At 47.1% G+C, this 10,339-nt stretch overlaps 1 protein-coding gene across 1 annotated transcript; it reads right to left on the reverse strand.

Moving 5' to 3' along the window:
• Nucleotides 1-700: 700 nt before the first annotated feature.
• On the reverse strand, nt 701-9,838 carry LOC138853182 (proteoglycan 4-like). Its single transcript, XM_070088488.1, is given in 5 exon segments — nt 701-835; nt 837-1,595; nt 1,597-1,836; nt 1,880-2,554; nt 9,722-9,838. Coding segments are annotated over 5 exon segments (1,926 nt in total).
• Between the last annotated feature and the right edge of the window lie 501 nt (nt 9,839-10,339).

The raw sequence follows: 10,339 nt of genomic DNA on the forward strand, positions 1-10,339 counted from the left end.
CTACCCTATGAAGCGTTGAGTGGAATCACAGATATAATCATAGTGACTGAGAAGCCTGAACGTTGCTAATAAATGCATTCTATGAGAAGAAAATTTTCGACCGTCGTGGCCGCAGCTTTTGACAGTAGTACTGCTACTTGCTACTGTTGCTACATCTAGGCTACTCTGAAACTTTCTTGTCTCCTTCTCTTTCTACTCCCTCTCCCCATATACACTATTTCCTCTTACTCCCACAAGTTGTTCCCTCTAACATTCTTGTCCTATCTTCTTTTCTGCTATTATTTCCTAACACTGTTCCGACCTATTCCTCCTCCTCCTCCTCTTCCTCCTCCTTCTCATCCTCATTCTTCCCCCCCCCTCCCCTTTATACTGTCTCCTCTTAAATCAGCACACTCATCCCTCATCTATATTCTGTTTCTAACTCCTTTTCTCCTTCATTTCCTAACACCATACCTACTTCTTCCTCCTCACCCTCGTAGCCTACATCACCTTTGCTTAATGAGGTGAGGGTAGAAGCAATTGACCTGTGATCCCTTCAAGAGGAGGGCGGCGGGCGAGTGGCCCTGACTGACAACAAACACACTGGCCGCCTCCTGTTGTCACGCCTTCCCTTTCTACCATCTTTATTCTTCCCATTCCACCATTTTCCTTACTCATTGTCTTTCCAGCATCTTCCTTTGTCCTCCCCTTTCCATACCATCTAGTTAAGTAAATCCTGTGTGGTGACGGGTGCCTCCTGTGTGGTGACGGGTACCTCTTGTGTGGTGACGGGTACCTCTTGTGTGGTGACGGGTACCTCCTGTGTGGTGACGGATACTTCTTGTGTAGTGACAGGTGAGTACCTCCTGTGTGGTGACGGGTACCTCCTGTGTTGTGACGGGTACCTCCTGTGTGGTGACGGGTACCTCCTGTGTGGTGACGGGTACCTCTTGTGTGGTGACGGGTACCTCCTGTGTGGTGACGGGTACCTCTTGTGTGGTGACGGGTACCTCCTGTGTGGTGACGGGTACCTCTTGTGTGGTGACGGGTACCTCTTGTGTGGTGACGGGTACCTCTTGTGTGGTGACGGGTATCTCCTGTGTAGTGACGGGTACCTCTTGTGTGGTGATGGGTACCTCCTGTGTGGTCACGGGTACCTCTTGTGTGGTCACGGGTACCTCCTGTGTGGTGACGGGTACCTCTTGTGTGGTGACGGGTACCTCTTGTGTGGTGACGGGTACCTCTTTTGTGGTGACGGGTACCTCTTGTGTGGTGACGGGTACCTCTTGTGTGGTGACGGGTATCTCCTGTGTGGTGACGGGTACCTCTTGTGTGGTGACGGGTACCTCCTGTGTGGTCACGGGTACCTCTTGTGTGGTCACGGGTACCTCCTGTGTGGTGACGGGTACCTCTTGTGTGGTGACGGGTACCTCTTGTGTGGTGACGGGTACCTCTTGTGTGGTGACGGGTATCTCCTGTGTGGTGACGGGTACCTCTTGTGTGGTGACGGGTACCTCCTGTGTGGTGACGGGTACCTCTTGTGTGGTGACGGGTACCTCTTGTGTGGTGACGGGTACCTCCTGTGTGGTGACGGATACTTCTTGTGTAGTGACAGGTGAGTACCTCCTGTGTGGTGACGGGTACCTCCTGTGTTGTGACGGGTACCTCCTGTGTGGTGACGGGTACCTCCTGTGTGGTGACGGGTACCTCTTGTGTGGTGACGGGTACCTCCTGTGTGGTCACGGGTACCTCTTGTGTGGTGACGGGTACCTCCTGTGTGGTGACGGGTACCTCTTGTGTGGTGATGGGTACCTCATGTGTGGTGACGGGTACCTCTTGTGTGGTGACGGGTACCTCCTGTGTGGTGACGGATACTTCTTGTGTAGTGACAGGTGAGTACCTCCTGTGTGGTGACGGGTACCTCCTGTGTTGTGACGGGTACCTCCTGTGTGGTGACGAGTACCTCCTGTGTGGTGACGGGTACCTCTTGTGTGGTGACGGGTACCTCCTGTGTGGTCACGGGTACCTCTTGTGTGGTCACGGGTACCTCCTGTGTGGTGACGGGTACCTCTTGTGTGGTGATGGGTACCTCTTGTGTGGTGACGGGTACCTCTTGTGTGGTGACGGGTATCTCCTGTGTGGTGACGGGTACCTCTTGTGTGGTGACGGGTACCTCCTGTGTGGTCACGGGTACCTCTTGTGTGGTCACGGGTACCTCCTGTGTGGTGACGGGTACCTCTTGTGTGGTGACGGGTACCTCTTGTGTGGTGACGGGTACCTCTTGTGTGGTGACGGGTAACTCCTGTGTGGTGACGGGTACCTCCTGTGTGGTGACGGGTACCTCCTGTGTGGTGACGGATACCTCTTGTGTGGTGACGGGTACCTCCTGTGTGGTGACGGGTACCTCCTGTGTGGTGACGGGTACCTCCTGTGTGGTGACGGGTACCTCCTGTGTGGTGACGGGTACCTCCTGTGTGGTGACGGGTACCTCCTGTGTGGTGACGGGTACCTTCTGTTTGGTGACGGGTACCTCCTGTGTGGTGACGGGTACCTCCTGTGTGGTGACGGGTACCTCCTGTGTGGTGACGGGTACCTCCTGTGCTCTGGCTAGGTGACTACTCACTTTTTTCTCTCACCTATTTGAGGTTACAAAGGTCGATTCACAGCTCTTGGTACTTACTCCTGAGTGGGGACTGGTCCAGTACTTATTCCTGAGTGGTGACTGGTCCAGTACTTATTCCTGAGTGGGGACTGGTCCAGTACTTATTCCTGAGTGGTGACTGGTCCAGTACTTATTCCTGAGTGGTGACTGCTCCAGTACTTACTCCTGAGTGGGGACTGGTCCAGTACTTATTCCTGAGTGGTGACTGGTCCAGTACTTATTCCTGAGTGGTGACTGGTCCAGTACTTATTCCTGAGTGGTGACTGGTCCAGTACTTATTCCTGAGTGGTGACTGGTCCAGTACTTATTCCTGAGTGGTGACTGGTCCAGTACTTACTCCTGAGTGGGGACTCGTCCAGTACTTATTCCTGAGTGGTGACTGGTCCAGTACTTATTCCTGAGTGGTGACTGGTCCAGTACTTATTCCTGAGTGGTGACTGGTCCAGTACTTATTCCTGAGTGGGGACTGGTCCAGTACTTATTCCTGAGTGGTGACTGGTCCAGTACTTATTCCTGAGTGGGGACTGGTCCAGTACTTATTCCTGAGTGGTGACTGGTCCAGTACTTATTCCTGAGTGGTGACTGGTCCAGTACTTATTCCTGAGTGGTGACTGGTCCAGTACTTATTCCTGAGTGGGGACTGGTCCAGTACTTATTCCTGAGCGGTGACTGGTCCAGTACTTATTCCTGAGCGGTGACTGGTCCAGTACTTATTCCTGAGCGGTGACTGGTCCAGTACTTATTCCTGAGCGGTGACTGGTCCAGTACTTATTCCTGAGCGGTGACTGGTCCAGTACTTATTCCTGAGCGGTGACTGGTCCAGTACTTATTCCTGAGCGGTAAGCGCTCATAACACATCTACAAAAAACGTTGTGTCCTCTAACCTCTGTTGCAACAACATGCACGATATAACTCTCTCTGGGGATATACACGTCACTGCAAGAGATATACACGTCACTGCAAGAGATATACACGTCACTGCAAGAGATATACACGTCACTGCAAGAGATATACACGTCACTGCAAGAGATATACACGTCACTGCAAGAGATATACACGTCACTGTTTTGGATAAATGCTCGACTTTATCTCCTCAAATAATTACGCTAAAATAAATATTCATTTTTAAACCAGAATTTTTTCTACCAGCAGGAACCAAATTTTCAAACATATCTTTTATCAGAACTCTGGTAAATGGTAGTTTTTCCATTCACTTGATATCTGCACCCTTTCATGGAACATTCACTGATGAAGTGGTCTTTTGGGGTAAATCCTCCACCCCTTCCTACCTGCTGACAATCCCCTCACTCCCCGCTTCCCCACACCGCAGGTATTGTGTTCTCTGTTAGGGATTTTATGGTCTGAAATTCAACTATCAGATAAACGACATAGCTGTATCAACGCTGCATGGATCTGCCTGGATTTTGTTAAGAAGAGAGACGGAGAGGGGGTAGGAAGAAAGATAGAGAAATAAAAAGCAAGAGACAGTTGAAAATTTTGGAAAAGGTCACCAAAGGAAAAGACACTAAGAATAGGATACGTGAAAAGAGCTGTAAACATAAAAGGATAACAGACGTACTGAAAATAATGGAAGGGATGGACACTACAACACACATATCATTTCAGATATTTACCAACATGTACAATGTATCACTACAACAAACATTGCTCAGCTCTCTCCGCTCAGTTAGGAGGTGGGTAGCATCCAGGGTGGGGGGATGGGGGGTAGGGTTCAGTGGTTAATATGGCCGGGTTTCGAGGCGGTGCTCTGTGCATGCTCACTACCACATTTGCATACAAATTGAGATGCTCAAGTTAATTTTGGTTTGGGTTATATCTTTACTCAAAAAGTTGAATTCTTTGTTATGGATGTTTATGGGGAAAGTCTATTCAATATGATGCATGTGAGAGACGCCTTGATAATATATATATATATATATATATATATATATATATATATATATATATATATATATATATGTATATATATTTATATATTTATATATATATATTTATATATATATATACATATATATATATATATAAATATATATATATATAAATATATAAATATATATACATATATATATATATATACATATAAATATATATACATATAAATATATATACATAAATATATATACATATATATATATATATATAAATATATATACATATATTCATTGTGAGTGTGTGTGTGTGTGTACTCACCTAATTGTGGTTGCAGGGGTCGAGACTCAGCTCTTGGCCCCGCCTCTTCACTGATCGCTACTGGGTCCTCTCTCTCTCTGCTTCCTGAGCTTTGTCATACCTCTTCTTAAAACTATGTATGGTTCCTGCCTCCACTACTTCACTTGCTAGGCTATTCCACTTGCTGACAACTCTATGACTGAAGAAATATTTCCTAACGTCCCTGTGACTCGTCTGAGTCTTCAGCTTCCAGTTGTGACCCCTTGTCCCTGTGTCCCCTCTCTGGAACATCCTATCTCTGTCCACCTTGTCTATTCCTCGCAGTATCTTGTATGTCGTTATCATGTCTCCCCTGACCCTTCTGTCCTCCAGTGTCGTCAGTCCGATTTCCCTTAACCTTTCCTCGTACGACATTCCCTTGAGGTCTGGGACTAGCCTTGTTGCAAACCTTTGTACTTTCTCTAACTTCTTGACGTGCTTGACCAGGTGTGGGTTCCAGACTGGTGCTGCATACTCCAGTATGGGCCTAACATACACAGTGTACAGTGTCTTGAATGATTCCTTATTAAGGTATCGGAACGCTATTCTCAGGTTTGCCAGGCGCCCGTATGCTGCAGCGGTTATTTGGTTGATGTGTGCCTCCGGTGATGTGCTCGGTGTTATGGTCACGCCAAGGTCTTTCTCCCTGAGTGAGGTCTATAGTCTTTGTCCACCTAGCCTATACTCTGTCTGCGGTCTTCTTTGCCCCTCCCCAATCTTCATGACTTTGCATTTGGCTGGATTGAATTCGAGAAGCCAGTTACTGGACCACATGTCCAGCCTGTCCAGGTCTCTTTGCAGTCCTGCCTCATCCTCGTCCGATTTAATTCTCATCATCTGCGAACAGGGACTCTTCAGAGTCTATTCCTTCCATCATGTCGTTCACATATATCAAAAATAGCACTGGTCCTAGAACTGACCCCTGTGGGACCCCGCTCGTAACAGGCGCCCACTGTGATACCTCTTCACGTACCATGACTCGTTGCTGCCTCCCTGTCAGGTATTCCCTTATCCATTGCAGTGCCCTCCCTTTTACATGCGCCTGATCCTCCAGCTTCTGCACTAATCTCTTGTGGGGAACTGTGTCAAAAGCCTTCCTGCAGTCTAGGAAAACGCAATCTACCCACCCCTCTCTCTCGTGTCTTACTTCAGTTACCTTGTCATAAAACTCCAGGAGGTTTGTGATACAAGATTTGCCTTCCATGAACCCGTGCTGGTTTTCATTTATAATCTTGTTCCTTTCCAGGTGTTCGACCACTCTCCTCCTGATAATCTTCTCCATGACTTTGCACACAATACATGTCAGAGACACAGGTCTGTAGTTTAGTGCCTCGTTTCTGTTTCCTTTCTTAAATATGGGGACTACATTAGCTGTCTTCCATTTCTCAGGTAGTTGCCCAGTTTCAAGGGATGTGTTGAAGATTGTGGTTAGAGGCACGCACAGCATCTCTGCTCCTTCTTTAAGGACCCATGGGGAGATGTCCGGTCCCATCGCCTTTGAGGTGTCAAGGTCACTTAAGAGCTTCTTCACCTCCTCCTCAGTTGTTCGTATGTCATCCACTACTTGTTGGTATATTCCCTCTTGATGTTCCCTTCTGTGCTGTCTTCCCACAGCCCTTCCTGTCTCTACTGTAAAAACTTCCTTAAATCTCCTGTTCAGCTCCTCACATACCTCCTGATCATTTCTTGTGAGTTCTCCACCTTCTGTCCTTAATCTGATCGCCTGGTCTTTGATTGTTGTCTTCCTCCTGATGTGGCTATACAACAGTTTCGGGTCAGTCTTGATTCTCGATGCTATGTCATTTTCATACTGTCGCTGGGCCTCCCTCCTTACCTGTGCGTACTCATTCCTGGCTCTGCGACTGATCTCCCTATTTTCGTGTGTTCTCTGCCTTCTGTACTTTTCCATTCTCTATTGCACTTTGTTTTTGCCTCCTTACACCGTCGGGTAAACCAGGGGCTCGTTCTGGTCTTCCCGTTGTTACTGTTGCCCTTGGGAATAAACCTTTCCACTGCCTCCTTGCATTTTGTTGTTACATATTCCATCATTTCATTTACTGGCTTTCCTGCCAGTTCTCTGTCCCACTGGACCTCCCGCAGGAAGTTCTTCAACTCTATGTAGTCCCCTCTTTTATAGTCAGGCTTTTTCCATTCAACTCCTGTTATTCTCTCCACTTGCAGCTCTACTATGTATTCAAAGCACAGAACCACGTGGTCACTAGCTCCTAGGGGACTCTCATACTTGATGTCCTCAATGTCTGAGCTGCCCAGGGTGAACACAAGGTCCAATCTTGCTGGTTCATCCTCCCCTCTCACTCTGGTAGTGTCCTTAACATGTTGGTGCATGAGGTTTTCCAGCACCACGTCCAACATCCTGGCTCTCCATGTTTCGGGACCCCCATGTGGCTCCAGGTTTTCCCAGTCAGTCTCCCTGTGGTTGAAATCCCCCATAACCAGCAACTTTGCTCTGCTGGAGTGAGCTCTTCTTGCCACCTCAGCAAGTGTGTCCACCATTGCTCTGTTGCTCTCTTCATATTCCTCTCTTGGCCTCCTGCAGTTCTGTGGTGGATTATACATCACTGCAATGTGTGTGCATGTATGTGTGTGAGTGTGTGTGTGTGTGAGTGTGAGTGTGTGTGTGTGTGTGTGTGAGTGTGTGTGTGTGTGTGTGTGTGTGTGTGTGTGTGTGTGCGTGTGTGTAATTTAACACTCCGGTCGTCTCCCACTTTGGTAGATCCGACAAAGAAGAAAACATTCTCACTGTCATTAACTCACTGTCTTGCCAGAAGCGCTGACATTACGGTACTGATGACCCTGCAGACCACAGTATCTCCACATCCTTCAGACAACAAGCACTATACTTCACACCTCGAGGACTCACGTCACGTCAACTGATGTTACCTGAATCTATTCATAAATGTTACCTTTGCCCCCACTCCAACAGCACGATAAATCTTAAGAACCACTTGCCGTCACTCACAAACCTATTATATGTCCAAGCTCCGAGAACTAATAACCTCCTTTACCCCCTCCTTCCAACCTTTGCTAGGACGACTCCTTCCCTTCCTTCCTTCCGTCCAAGATTTATACGCCTCCTAGTCATTCTGTCTCTATTCATCCTCTCTACATCTCCAAACCTGTCTTTAGCCCTCCGAATAATGCTTTTAACAACTCCACACCTCCTAGTTTTCAAACCCCAAATTCTGTGTATAAAACTGAAGTCGCACAATCCCCTCAAATCTGCCTTCTCAACTGCCCTCAGCTTTACTCTGGTACATTTCATTTTTTGCCTCCATAGATAAAGTTCTTTGTTTACACAGATGCCTCAATACACCACCCACCCTTTTCCCTTCGTCAGCTCTAATGTTCCATTACGTGTCACAGAACAATCCGCCAAAAAGTCTACCCCGTAAGATCTAAATACAATCATCTTCTTCAACTCCACTTTCCCTCCAATCAGATATCCAATTTCTCATTGCCTACATTTTATTGAAACTCTCATCACCTTCCTCTTTCCTTCCTTTATATATCCTCCTAAATTCGTTTATCAACCTCCGCCATTACAGCAGAATCTCCCAAAACAACCCGAGTGCTGACTTCATAGCTCAGACAAAACTCGTAACAGCAACATCCTCACTCCTCCTTCAGAGTGCAGGCACTGTACTCTTCACTTCCAGGACTCAAGTCTGGAAAATAACAACTGTGATTGCTTCCACTTTCTACCAGATTCACTATCTTTAAATTTCATATCTCTCCCCATCACTCTAGCATTCATTTCTTTTACATCCTCACCCATAGTGACGTCACACATCACCATCTAAGGCCTACCTTTACTGGAAAACAATATCCCTCTCTTCCACAAACCCAAACGTGAGCCTCCCTGTCTACATAAAAGCTCTTTACTGCTTTAGGTAATCTACCACGTATTCCATACATTTACAGTATGTGCCACATTGCTTCCCTATCCACCCTATTAAATGCCTTTAGAAACGAATAAATGCAATGAAAAGTTCCTTACCTTAATCCAAGTGTTTTTCAGTTATGTGAACAATACTTATGTCCCCAACACTTCCTGAAGTCTTCTTGTTCATCTGTAATTCTGCTCTCTATGAAATGAGCTGAAGTAGGTAACAGTTCTTAGTTTGCATATAGCTTGTAAATAAAGGTACGAAATTTTAATCCAGAAAGAAACCTGTGAGTAACAAAACATGGGGAAGGAGGTAGGGCCATGAAACTATCGTGATTGCGTCAGGTGGGAAGCGGGCTTCATGCCATTTCCTCAACAGACCAATTTGATTTCCGAGTTTGTCGCCGCCTTCTGGGGGATAAGGCGATAATGTTTCCTCCTCCACCAACTGAAGTGACCGACTTTAATGTACAAATATAAAAGCGTCGATATCGGTAGACGCAAGCAAGTACGTACACACACACACACACACACACACACACACACACACACACACACACACACACACACACACACACACAAGGAATGCAGATCAAAACTGAAGGTCTCACTCAAAGAGAAAGTCCTAGGGGTGAGCAGAATGACAAGCATATATATTGCCGGAGGCACGCATGAACAGAATAACCTCTGCAACCCGTCTTCGTCTGGCAAATCTAAGAATAGCCTTCATAAATATCAACAAAGGGTCATCTATATAACATACGTAAAGCCATATAAATATATATATATAGGTGCGGTAGGAGCTCAAGACCCCAGGTTCATTAAAGCAGCCATGCTGTGGGACACCCTTGTAGACCCCTAAGCAAGCCAGTCCCTCCAAAAGAGCACAGTCTCACTTGGACACACCAATAATGGAAAAAAAAAATTGCCAACACAATGCTAACCAACGCTTCAAGAACGGACAAAGCTCGTATCCTAGCGGTGAAGGCACCACAATCAGAAGACTTCGTTTTAGCTGTTCCCAATTCCTCCCTGGGCACTCGACTCGACCCACAGGCCATTCGGATTGGTGTTGCTCTTCGCCTAGCTGCCCCCATACTCACCGAACGATATCATGAAGAGAAGTCTCGCCACAGCCTATTGCCCAGCTGAACGGGAACCCCAAGTACAGAGGTCCGACGGAAGTCAAAAGCGTCATGATGGAGGTAATGAAGGATGGTAAGCAGATTGCCCAGGACTACACCTGTGCCGCCACTTTGGCAGACATCTACTTGCCAACTCTGAAGCTGAGGGGGATGGAGACCCAGAAGATCCGTAAATATGAAGGTCTGCCCTCTTGTTATAACTTCATCCCAGCAGGGTCGAAGACCCTTGGAGCATGGGGCAAGTGTGCTCTAAAGTTCTTCAAAGAGCTGGGTGAAAAGTGTGTCACAAAAACCAAGGATCACAGCTTCCTCTTTGAGAGACTCAGTGTTGCGATCCAGAGGGGAAAATGCCTGCAGCATTCTGGGGACGCGGCCCACCGCTGGTGAGCTGGACGAAGTATTAGAGATATATTCTCT

The sequence above is a fragment of the Cherax quadricarinatus genome, chromosome 24 (genome assembly GCF_038502225.1).
Source record: "Cherax quadricarinatus isolate ZL_2023a chromosome 24, ASM3850222v1, whole genome shotgun sequence".
In the NCBI taxonomy this organism is placed as follows: domain Eukaryota; kingdom Metazoa; phylum Arthropoda; class Malacostraca; order Decapoda; family Parastacidae; genus Cherax; species Cherax quadricarinatus.